The sequence below is a fragment of the Eurosta solidaginis genome, chromosome 3 (assembly GCF_040869045.1).
Source record: "Eurosta solidaginis isolate ZX-2024a chromosome 3, ASM4086904v1, whole genome shotgun sequence".
NCBI lineage: Eukaryota > Metazoa > Arthropoda > Insecta > Diptera > Tephritidae > Eurosta > Eurosta solidaginis.
Genome location: NC_090321.1, coordinates 248,263,516 through 248,276,492, shown reverse-complemented (window position 1 = coordinate 248,276,492; position 12,977 = coordinate 248,263,516). Strand labels below are relative to the sequence as shown.

At 37.5% G+C, this 12,977-nt stretch overlaps 1 protein-coding gene across 5 annotated transcripts in view; it reads left to right on the top strand.

Moving 5' to 3' along the window:
• LOC137245342 (uncharacterized) overlaps positions 1-12,977 on the top strand; it is an 89,016-nt gene that overhangs the window by 48,956 nt on the left and 27,083 nt on the right. For all 5 annotated transcript variants that reach the window (XR_010951305.1, XR_010951304.1, XR_010951306.1 and 2 more), the window contains exons 3-7: positions 559-654; positions 8,509-8,694; positions 10,255-10,572; positions 10,659-10,856; positions 10,916-11,443. Coding sequence is in view for 2 of the 5 variants with exons in the window: in XM_067775848.1 (XP_067631949.1) it covers positions 559-654; positions 8,509-8,694; positions 10,255-10,572; positions 10,659-10,856; positions 10,916-11,443 (1,326 nt within the window). In the remaining 3 variants the exon portion in view is untranslated. The remainder of the gene's footprint in view (positions 1-558; positions 655-8,508; positions 8,695-10,254; positions 10,573-10,658; positions 10,857-10,915; positions 11,444-12,977) is intronic.

Here is a 12,977-nt window from a genome sequence, read left to right as displayed (position 1 = left end):
TGTATAGTCTGCATAGTAGTTTCTGCACCTTTGCGTCAATCTTCCGGCTCTATTGTGGCCAATATCTCTTTCGAAGAATAGGCGCTGGATGTAGTCCGCTCGCAATATATTTAATGGAGCTATACTGCTGTATCCATACGGCCTGCACTCAAGCTGCACCGAGGCTTTGAGTCTTTTTGCAGTTTATAGCGCTACATTTTTACCATTAGGTCTGCAGGTGGGTTGTGCAGAATGGCATACAATACTGCTGTCGTGGTAGTTTGCAAGGCTCATATTATGCTAATCGTGGATGATCTACGTCCCTTCTCAAGTTTTTTGATAAACGTACTTTTTTGTGTGGCTATTCAGCAACCTGGACCCCATAGTAAGGATGTGCTTGACAGTTCCCGCAAATACCCAAAGGAGAGTTTGGGTGATTAACCCCACGTACTTGCTATAATGCTCTTGCTTGCTTACTCTGCATCGGAGGCTTTCTTCGCTATCTCCTTCACAAGGAATTTCCACGACAACTAGCATAATTCCTAGATGCTTTATGCTGTACTTTCCATTTATTTCCAGGACGCTGAAGCGCGACGTATACATCGAGGCCATGTACTCACCGAACTATTGGAGACGGAACGAATATACGTAAACGAAATGGCGTCTATTTTAAAGGTAAGCCTTTATCTTTACTTCTGAGCCACTATCCATCCAAGAGTACTGATTTCTTTATGTATATCAATAATTAGAATTCCACTAAATGTGTACATATGTAAATATTTTAAGTGCTCACTTAAACACGATTATAAAAGATTATGTAGCGGTTAACATAATAAACTCCAGGAAAAAAGTCATGACCATAACCATGCAACATGCAACCAATTAAGTGGTCAATACTCATGGCTGGCCAAAATGAAGTGGCTAAATACTGGCACAGTGCATGTTGGTCATTAACCGTCTGTCCGAATACTTGCATTTTCTCAATGAAGTTAACGTTTAGCAGCACGAAAGCGGAAAGAAGTAAAATAGAAATAACTATAGCGGTACTCAAACGCCTTCAAAAAAGATAGAAGCCAATTTAAATTATAAATTAATTAATTAAAAGCACTTGTTCATACCCAGTTGTGATAAGAGAATATACTGAACAAAACAAGAATAGTTTTCAAAGGGGATAGTAAATAAACACTTGACGCGATTTACCTACCTTCGAAGAGATTTAGGCCTACAAATTGGCGGGACGTGACCTACATATTTTACGCCGACTACGAACGGTATCTACGAAAGGCAGATGAATTTTCACAGAGAAACTTTTCATGGCAAAAATTCGCTCCGAGAGTTTGCCTACTCACTGCTGAGGGGTCCCCCCGCTTAGAAAAGCGTTTTCCTAAATGAAAAAACGTGCGGTGTGCGGAGCAGCCTACCCTCATACCACAGCGGCCACTATCAAAGATATCCAATAATAATTTTAATTAAATCTCAATTTGCGGTTGAATTTAGATCCACTCAATTTTATTGTCATAGCTTAAACGTTAGTTGTCAAATGTATCTCAAATAACTGTTGAAAGCGTTCTCAAACTAAAAAGCACACTCTTAAAATATAATTTTCTCGTTCTTCTCAAATTGAGAAATTTCATTTTTTTTATACCAATCTAAAACATCGGAGGAACGAAATTAAATCGAGAGGGTTGAATAGGGGAAAGTTTCTATTATTATTCGTTATTATTTGACGCTTAGCCACCTAGGCGATTTGGTCCTTGCATAACAACCAGTCGTAGCCTTTCAATATAAAATTTAAATACATATTCCCCTGACACTAGTCCTGTCTACCAACTGTCCTGCTCTGCAACCGATTTGACAAGTTCGAAGGTAGTCACTAAACCTGTAGTGCAAAACTGGTGCTTTATATGACTGTCTCTCCTACTTTCTGCAGGCCCTGCTTCGCAATAACTGACGCCGATTGTTGGCCGCCTTTGTGTGATAGTAGATTGCTCCGCCTACCACACCCAAGGTTGTGGGTTCAAGTCCCTAGTTAAGCAATTTAGAAAAAAGTTTTTTCAATTAGAAAAATGATTTTCTAAGCGGTGTCGCCCCTCGGCAGTAGTTTGGCCAACACTCCAAGTGTATTTCTGTCATGAAAAGTATCTCAGTGAAAATTCAACTGCCGTTGCCGTTTGGACCCCGACACAAAATTAAATGGAAGCTCTGAGTAACTCTCTTCGGAGGCAAATTGCGCCAACCTTCTTTTTTTAGTTGGAAGCGCCAAGGGGGATCAAATGTTGTTCCACCTGCCTCCACTAAGTGGACATTTTCTCTTTCCGCTGCTTCCAAAAGCGGGCGCCCGAGCACCTTCGCATGACATAGCTAGTGTATTTTTTCGGTTTTTTCGGTGCACTATCTTCATGCCTGTTTATCACTAAACCTCCTATATTTCTCTCCTTCTGCATCTCAGATATGTAAACTTTTCTTTCGAACACGTCCAGGGACATCTCTCGGAACCGTCCGTACTTCTACCTTAACCCTAGGGCCGGTATGATGAGAGACTTTCCATCTACGATTGGGTTATCGGTTCTATGTTTACTCTCGCCATATATGTAACTACTTTTGAAAAACACTCTCGGTATATCAGTTACCAGGTCGACATTATCTTTCCTGCAGGAATCTTCCCCCGGTTAAAACCTTAAGTCGTCAGTCAGATTGGTCAACTTTAGGGCATTTTATTATCAGCCAGCATCTAATCTTTTCGTGCTCACTTCGCTTTGCCTAACCCTTTTTTCTTCTGTAGTTTAAATTTAACGACTGCCATTCCAAAGACCATATTCTCCGCCTGGCTGCAAGGTCACCAGATTCACAGCCCACTCCTCGCCGCCGTATTTGGAAATAACGCCCGCTGCCTGACTGTTTTTAATCTGGTTATAGCTTCTCTGCCATCGTCATAGTCGGGTGGGGGCACATTTATTCCATCATCACCAATTGCGCGTCGGTTTCATTTTCGCTGTGGGTGCTTCACTGTCTCTATTTAGTAGAACAGAAAGCTATTCTCTCCATTATCTTAATATTCTCCGGATATCGGTTACAGGGTCGCCGTTTTCGTTCTTAGAGTAATTTGCCCCGGACCTAAAACCATTCTTCTGTCCGTTTGCTAGCAACTCAAACTCATCGCATTTCTGCGTCTGCTTTTTTCTCCCTATAAAGGTGTCTCGTTTAGATCTTCAGCTCGCCGTAACATTTGCTTGTTGCGTTCGCTTTCAACATTGCCCTGCAGGTAGCGTCATTTCTTTCGTTGCAATTCGGCATTCCTCATCGTAGAGATACACTCCATGGAATTCAGGAGCCGTGGGAGTATGTGCTCTCAGAGAGCAGGTGTGCAAGTTGCAAAATCATTGGTAGTCTGTTACGATTGCACTCTTCCAACGTCTAGTTTTCCTTTTGTTTTTTGTTTTTTTTCTTGCCTATAGCCGCGCAGAAGCGAACAATTATTTTGGTTCCGATGAGCACATGCGGTCCGTCTATCAGAACGTGGTCGATCTGAATGCGTGTATTTCGATCGGGAGATAGCCATGTAGGTTGATGAATATTTTTATGCAAGCAGCTGGTACTAAATGTAACCTATTCGTGTTCTAGGTGCTCGAAGAATTCGTCTTTCACCTCAACGTCCTTCTCCTCCCTCGGTACATGGTCGTTGATGAATGAAATGTTGAAGAGTTTCGCCTTTATGCGGATAGCGGCGAGACGTTCGTGCGCATAGGCGAACGGCAGTACTTGGCGATGAAGTCTCTATCCCATCACGTATACGACACCAATGTTGCGCTTATTTTCATGACCATTCCAGTAAATGTCACATTGTTTGATCATTTTCTTTTCATATTTTCTCCATCGCACCTCTTAACTGGCGGTGATGTCAGCTTAGCCCAATTGGAGCCAAAACATATCGACTGCTGAGTGTAGTATCACCCTATCTCAGCTGTAACTTAGAAAACGCCCTAGCTCAAAATAGTTTTCAAAAATGCACTATTTCAGGACTATTTTCGAAAATGATCTGTCTCAGAATTCGGTTGGAGAACGCCCTATCTTAGAATTTTTTCATAAACACCCTACCCAACGTGAAAATATATTGAATTTTAGTGAATTAGAATTCAGAGCTAGGACGTTCTTCAAGGAAATTCTGAGGCAGGTCATTTTTGGAAATCAATCCTGAAATATGGCGTTTTTTGAAAAATATTCTGTGATAGGCTTTTCAAAATGACAGCTTATACAGAATGACAGTCTACTCAGCAGTGGATATGTTTGGCCTCCAACTGGTCCAAGCTCAAACTTAGAAATGGAAAATTTTTCTAAGAGATTTACTGGGTCTGTTACAGAGAACATATGCTTTCAGCTTTGTCTACAAGAGATCATTTCTTAAGAGCTGACAAATTAATATTGTGCCGAATATTAGCATCACTATCCCGTTAGTAAATAATCACAACAACAAAAACAGCAAGCACCCACTCTTATATACATGTACAAATTAAAGCAAGCAACAATTATGTACGTACATAGAAGGCGACGAAGAATATCTCACATACACATATGTTGTCAGCAGCTAAGAGAAGATGTTGTTAGTCACACATGCATGTATATAGCTAAGTAACCAGGTATGAGATACAACTGTTCTAGAGGGTAAAACGTCTAGACCTTAGGAGAAATATGCGAACGAGGCAACAGAGAGAATAAAAGCAGCGCAAGCTGAGGAATAACTAATCAGTTTGATTTAAGGACGCGATTAGTTATGAAGGGAAGTGACCAAGTTAAGTAAAATTGTACTACTCCCAAAGTAGTCTAATAAAGCCCATTTTGCAATACTGAATATTGGAGTTACTTATTCAACAGTTCAGCGATTCGAACGTTAGTAGAAGGTGTATAACAATCGGAATCCCCATAAAATGCGTTACAATATCTTACCTGCAGCTGGCTATATAATCTTCATTTCAATGCAAACTTAAAGATTTTATTCATATACCTCCTTCAGTCCGTTCTCTTGGTTTGTACTGCAGTTTACAGTTGTTGTAACAGTTGAATGCATTCGATTGCAATTGGTGCATTAAACTATAAACATAATTTTTTACTTGGCACGAACATAAAATATTTATAAAAAGTAGAATTATTTTAACGTTATGAATTAATGAATAAGATCTGAGCTTCAAAAATATGAAACAGCAACTCATTTGTTACTAAACCGCCGCGCTGAGTAGTCGAAAAGTATATTCAAAATCGCGAAAAATTCTAAAGATAACAAATACCTTCAGTGTTAGTTTTCATCGACTTTTATCTCAAGTGAATAGCAAAGAAAGGTTTAGCAAAAAATTACGAAAGCCTTCTTCGTGCATCGCCAAAATATGCGTTACGGCGGCTACGATCTACGCAAGGCATCAAAATCCAAATCGCCCTCATCGCATGATTCGTTGCGTTTAAAAAAAGTACAAAATACGGCTTGCAATATTGTTGGACGTTTCAATTTGAAAATTAGCGATTCACTTAAACGTCTAAATCTTCAACGTTCAGCGCATATTTGTGAATCGCCTTTATCCTTTCGTGGTTCGCTCTTCGAACATCATTGTAGTGCTGGCAGTTATCGTGCCACGTCCTCAACCACAAACTACAGCGCACGTTATGACATCGATCGCTCGACTAACGATAGTCAAAATACAACGGTAAATAACTCGCCACCGAATTATATTTTCGGCACAAATTTATGCAATTTTTCAGCACATAATTTGTTAAACGGTAAATCTACAATAAAAATCATTAACACCTTCAAAGAACTCGAAGCGCATCATAGCTTAAGCGATAACGAAATTGTATCGAATAGTTTGGAACGTTTGAAGAACGATCGAAAAACGATATTTAAAGAACTTATCGAACTTTCGAGTTGTGACGAATCGCTGGAGTATCGTTTGGTTAAAGACTACTTAGAATACAATACTTATTCAGAAATTGAAAACGATTCGGAATTCAAAGAGTATTTACACCGTAAAAACTACAACGACATACTGGAATATTTAGATGACGTGCAACCAAAGAGTCTTACATCGATCTCATCATCGGTGGCGCGAGCACAATCGGCGCTAAGTAAGCACACCCTAAGCCGCACTAAACATTTAGCCACACCCAAAGCATTGCATTTACGCGACCACGACAAATTCGAATTAAGAAGAAAACTTTGCAATTCGTGTCGCATAAGCGTCGATTGTAATGAAGCGCTTAAGTGGTCTTCGTCTTGTGGACCGACTACCATCAACACCACCACCACTACTTCAAATAATCTCACCAATGACAGCACTGATCATGACACAATTTCTCCAGCCAATGAAGCACCGATTGATGAGAAGAATTTCTTTTCCAATTCCTATAGTGAGATTTTGAAATTTTGTGAAGAATATTTTGCTGAGAGTTTGCAGCAAAAATCTGGCTTTGATTTACCAAAATTTAATGCGAATACTAAATTCAAGCAAGCGAATTATGATCGCATATTGCGCGAGTTTGTGAGCGCGCAAGGATTTGCATCGGTGGACACCTATGTTGAGGCTAAATTCGGTCAGTTTTTTAACATGGAATTTGTTAAAGGAAAGATGTGTAGGGATCGTACAGAGCATGTGAATGAAAATACGGTAAATATGGTCTCAACTCAAAGTCTATACTGAAGGGGATGAAGCTTTAGAGTATTATACGGTATTTTATTATAACTGCAGTGATAGAAATACTCGCAGAAAATTTGGGCGGTTGTTACCGTGCCGTTCTGGTGCCTGTGGCAGACTTTAGATTGTAGGCTGAGTGCTATAGCACCCTATATTGTCATATGCATCTGCACTACCTTTAATGTGCATATCAATGGATATCTTTAAGGTCATCAGGAGTAAGGTGCCGGGCACAATAACCTCTAAAGAGATTTTAAGCCGAGCTTCTCTTCCAATTTGTGTCGTGCTGCATTAAATGTTCCTACAAATTAGCGGGGAACATGTAGGGTCCATGTTTTATGCCTACTCCGAACGGCATCTGCAAGGAAGATTAATTTTCACTGAGAAGCTTTTTTTCAGGAGTAAAGACGTAGGGCTAATTGGCAGGAGTTTCCCCTGCTGTGTATGTGAAAGCCTTTCTTTTTTGGATATGAAGACTATCTTTGCCTTTGTCCATTTTTTAATTAACGCGTTTGAATCTTACATAGGTATTCAGCATTTTCCGAATAGGTTTATGCTCCTATGAACTCCTAAGGGGTGAGTAAATGCTCCAAGAAGTGATACAGCGAGCTGTATAGTATAGCTCGGTGCAGTTGAAGTTTTTAGGACCACCTTGGAAAGCCCGTTGGTCCCCTAGTTTTCCTGGAAGGGTTTGTTAATATAGCAATAGTGTTCCATACCAAAGGAGTGAGGGAATAAGACGAAGAGATATCTTGGTTTATATATATGTGACGTTGTTGAGATAAGATTTTAATGGATATTCTCTTTTGAGACCATTAGTATTCCTGAACAGCTAAGCAGATGTAGAATACTTGGAGCATATCAGAGGAACTAGAAGTGACCTGGTGTCGCAACAAATTAAATTAAATAGAGTTACACTAAAATTACAGCCCTTGGTCGTGAAAAAAAAAATCCCGAGTCGCTCCGGTACAAGGAACCGGCTGCCGTGGGAAGCCTGGGTTTGTCGTTGTTGGGACTGTAGAGGGAATGTCAGACCAGATAATTGAGAGTCATCACAGGATAAGAGAATCTATCTAGGCAAGACAATTAAGCAGCGACACGGCTGTCGCGAATGGCAACTTTAGAACGGCGTAAGGAAAACTAGTAGCAGATCAACGGTTGACCTTCAATAGCACGCTGATCATAGAGCGGGCGATTACCTTCGATATCACGGTAGGTGCCAGCGAATCTCTCTTAGAGGCAAATCCCACTATTTTTAAGGGAACTCCGTGATCTTTGACTTTATGATTGATTTATTTATGTTTTTAATATTAATACAATTACAAAATATTATCCGGGTTACAGTGCTATAATGCAGAAACTGTTAATCTCAATAAAAAAAAAACGTCTTATTCTCTTTCGTATACTGATAAAGTGCCTCCTCGAAGGTTTTAGGAAGTTTTGTCGATGTTGATTGGACTTTGCCGGATATTAATCCGGAACGTTCCGGAAAATAGGTCGTTTAAGATGTTAGCCCATCTATCGCGGGAACGGGTTGATATGACCACGTTGAACCTTCTTGGTCATCCAACCCCCTCCTTTCGTGCGGAACTGGGTATCGACAAAGACTCGCCTGTTGAATATACAGGATTCGCTACGGGTGAGTGAGTTTGACAAATGGGTTCGAAAATCTATAAAGGGCGCTGCGCTACACAACCTCTTGAATCTGAATAGAGGAATATTTCAGGATGGCCCATAACATTTTATAAAAGAAAGAGCGCTAAGGCCTTAGAGACCGACTAATTCGCGAAAAACCTAACAATCGCTGGGTTATCACTTAGACATAAACTTTATCATATTCCTTTTCTCTTTTCAGGGCTATCGTGATCAAATGCTATCTGAAGAAATGATGCATCTTGTACCCGCCAGCCTTCAAGGCAAAGAGGATATTTTGTTTGGCAATTTACACGAATTATTTACATTTCACAATGATGTATTTCTTAAAGATCTTGAAAATTGTATATCTACCACTGAGTTAGTGGCGCTGTGTTTTGTACAAAGGGTGAGTACCACTTCTATGCCACCATGTATTATATGATTTCAATATGCGGTTAAGAAACACGAACTCTATTGACAAAAACGCCATAAATAATAAGAAATACGGCCACAAATTACGAGATGTTTCCGAATGGTCCTTCAACATTTAGGAAAATCTTTCACTGGGTGATGCACAAATGAAATATAGAAATATCAAATTAAAAATTTTGGGACTGATATTTAAGTCAATTTAAAGTAAAATATGATCCTGATACATGGAGTAATATTCGCAACCTATCTTCAACCCTGAGGAATTCGTCTAGAGCCTTGAGTTCTCTGCCCACACACTGAGATTATCAGATCATGTGAGATGTGAGACCAATGTTGGTACTTCCTAAACTGAATTCCAGTTGAGTTTACCAAGTATGTGGTCTATAATACAAACTCAGTGCAATAGTAACAAGATACCACCCTATGGGGTCCCCAACTTGAATGTGCTGTAACCTTATGAGCTTGGCGCATATGATTGTGGTCTGCTGAGTAGTTATTGGCGTGACATGGGTCATAGAACTTGCTGTGAGAATATTAGTGGTTCATTTCTAGACGAGAATGTCATTACCCAAAGCAGATTAGTGGTAAAAAAACCTCCATGCGAGTATGGCTGCCGCTCATAAATGAACTAAGGTCACGCTCTTTCCATGGTTCATTCATTATTGATCTAAATTGTACAATTTTAACTTTGTGCTTGATAGAATCTAAAATATAGATTTGACATGTACATTCATAGCACGTTGTTTGCATCTATGAGAATGTCGACCACTGCTGTAAGGATACCAAAGAAAATGAAATCTTCTGTAGCCTCCCACCAAGGATAGCTGTCTGTATATCAAGAAACACAGCTCTGAAGGCACTCCTCCACTTTGTGGACAAATTTTCATGCATGGTATATGTTGAGCGGTCCTTAAGACGAATATGTAAGCTGATAACAGCTCCAAAGTATCGTACGTTTTACGAATGTGGACTCCAGTAACCAAGGGCAGAGGGAAATTTTATATAACCTCCTGGTGAAAATTATTGATGGGCCTGTCTACATTTAGGAACGCAGCCAGTCGTAACTGATTGATTTGAAGTGATTTCCCTACTTACCTTATGAATCAATCTGTATAAATATTTTGAGTTGTAGACAGGCGCGAAGTATCCTACCCTTTGCGAATGGGAGACCAATGATACTTTATAACTTTTTAAGACAAAGGCTAAATAGCAATGAATATGAAATACTGCATAAACTCTTCTGCTGACTCAATGGAATGATGCAGACCTTGAGTGAGCTCATTGGAGAGTCTTGAAGAAAAATCGCAACCGGTGTATCACCAGCGTACACCCTAGACAAATTCCCGAAAATATTAAATTAAAGACTCAAATACTATTTCGAATGTCATTTTTGAATATCAAACAAAACTTTGACCCTCCTTAAAAATTAGCTCAACATAATCTCCAAATCTTACATTTATGCATATAATTTCCCTCTTGTTTTCCTAATATTTGCCCACACATGACTACAGAACAACCACCTTTGCCTTTCCAGCGTGACACCTTCTATCGTTTGTACTCCTTCTACTGCCAAAATATACCGCGTTCCGATCGATTGCGTGAGACTCTCGTCGACACACATCTGTTCCTCCAAGAATGTCAAAAGCGTCTCGGACATAAACTTCCCTTGGGCGCTTATCTACTCAAGCCAGTGCAACGGATCACAAAGTACAAATTATTACTCGAGAATCTGCTTAGTTCCAGCGATAGTGGCAGTTGTACCAAAGAATTACAAAAAGCTTTAGATTGTATGCTGATCGTATTGCGTTGCGTCAACGATTCGATGCACCAGGTGGCGATAACAGGATTTCCGGTAAGTAGTGTGGAAAGGCGGTAGGTGGAAATTATAACATGTGATCTAACGAAATTTATTTTCTATACATTTTACTAAACGCGCAGAGCAATCTTTCGCAGCAAGGCGAACTTTTGCTACAGGATCCCTTTCAAGTGTGGACAGAGTCCAAAAAGGATTTACGACTACGCAAAAAACCACAACAGCGACATATATTTCTTTACCAAAAATCGATGATCTTCTGTAAGAAGACCTCAAAACCTGGACACAATAAGAGTACCTATCAATTTAAGCATCAACTGAAGGTAAGACGGATTCAGTTTCATACCAATTACTTTACCATTAACTTTCTCCAATCAATTAGTTGTCACAAATTGGACTCACGGAATCGGTGCGTGGCGACATAACGCGTTTCGAAGTTTGGTTGCAGGGCCGTCAAGAAGTGCACACCCTACAAGCAACCACCGAAGATGTAAAAAATAAATGGGTTACAGAAATTAAACGTCTTTTACTCAATCAGTTAGAGGAATTGAAAGGAGAAAAAATAAAACAGTATAGCATGAGTCATCATGGCCTTAGACAGACAACATCATGGGATACTCCAAACATATTATTGGGTATGACGCAACGTGCTGTTAGCTGTGATGCATCATCAGAGTCATCCAATCGTAATTCGAACTGTAGTAGTAGCGGTGATGATGCATATCCGCATGGAATGCCACTAACAGCAACCGGCAATGGTAATGCACATGCGCATGGTAATGGAAGTGGCGGTGGAGGAGTTGGTGGCGCTGCTAGCGCAGATAAGGATCAGCAAGAGGCTTGCGGCTGGAGTTCCGATTATTCAAATAGTGAGGACGAAATGTCCATCATTGAAGATAGCAGTGCGCCGGTAAGTTATAAGTGGTTCCTAGTGTTTGAAAGGGCGGAAGGGCTACACTAATGCCTTGTCTTGATATTTTTACTATTTAAATATGAGATCTATTTTTATGTATGTATGGATATTGAGTAGATATTTAAGGATGAGGGATTATTTACGTTATTATTTAACATTTTTCTTTATTTTTTATTTTTATTAGTTTAAAGAAAAAATGGTTTTATTATTAGCTTAATTAATTAAGAATTTTCTGGTTTTGGTTTAATTTTTTTTTTTTATATTTTCGGAAATTGGGTATATTAATTTTTCAATAAGCCTTAGCTGCTTTTTTTATTGTAATAAATAAATTTCTTTCCTTTTCCATTTTTTTGTTTGTTTTGTGAAAATTATGTTATTTGTTATTGTTTTTGTTTTTATGTTTGCATATCATCCATCATGTTGTATAGTTTCTACTACTATATGTTTTATATTATTTGTCTTATTTAATTTTTTTGGGTTCTCTTTTTTACTTTCATGCACGAAACACTTTGTCTTAAAACATAATCGAAAATATCAACAACTGCAATTGAAAAATGCAACCCTGTAAAAATTATTGAAAATGGTGTCGTGTTATATATTCAAATGTGTATACAAAACCAAAACTATTTATTAATTCGAAATATTAAAAAATTAAATAAATACCAAATATTTACGTGATTATTTGCATTATTGATATAAATACAAAATAAAAAATATGTAAACAAATTTATTATATTTGATTTAAATTTTTAATTTAATCTATTACAAAAAATTTTAAATTAAATAAATTTAAAAAAATTAAATCAAAAAAAATAAAAAATATCAAATTTAAAAATAAAAAAATATATATTCAAATCAAAAACTCTACGAAAATTTGTTTCAAAAATAATAAAATCTTAATTAAAATTATACTTCAAAAAATTTTTATTTAAATTATAAATATATAACTCTAAATCGTAAAATATATATAAATGGCAATGGCCAAAATATAACTGAAAAACTTTTTTAAACAATTTCTGCAAAATTGTGTCCAATCTTTAATATCAAAAATATTCTAAAATATAATTGTTTTATCAAAACACTTCATATAAAAAAATTAAAACAAAAAACATAATATAAAATGAGAAACTGTTAATCGTGTACTAACAAAACCAAACTCTTAAAAAAAATATCCAAACGTTAAACTTTAAAATCGGTTTTTCGTAATACCTTATAATAATTACAAATATTCATTTGAACTGATTTGATTAAAACATATCTAACTGCTCTTAAAAATTTATTTGAAATGTGAAATTATTTAACACAAACTAATATGAAAAAAAATTTAAAAATCTACAAAATATTAATATGCAAAATTAATAAAATTAAAATAACTTAAAATTAAAAAAATTCAATTTAAAAAATTTTAAAAATATTGAAATTCAAAACTGTTGATATTAAAATATATGAAAACAAATTACAAAACATAAAAAAAAAACTCATAAAATTTGCTATAACTATATGTATATATGTATATATGTTTTTTATTACA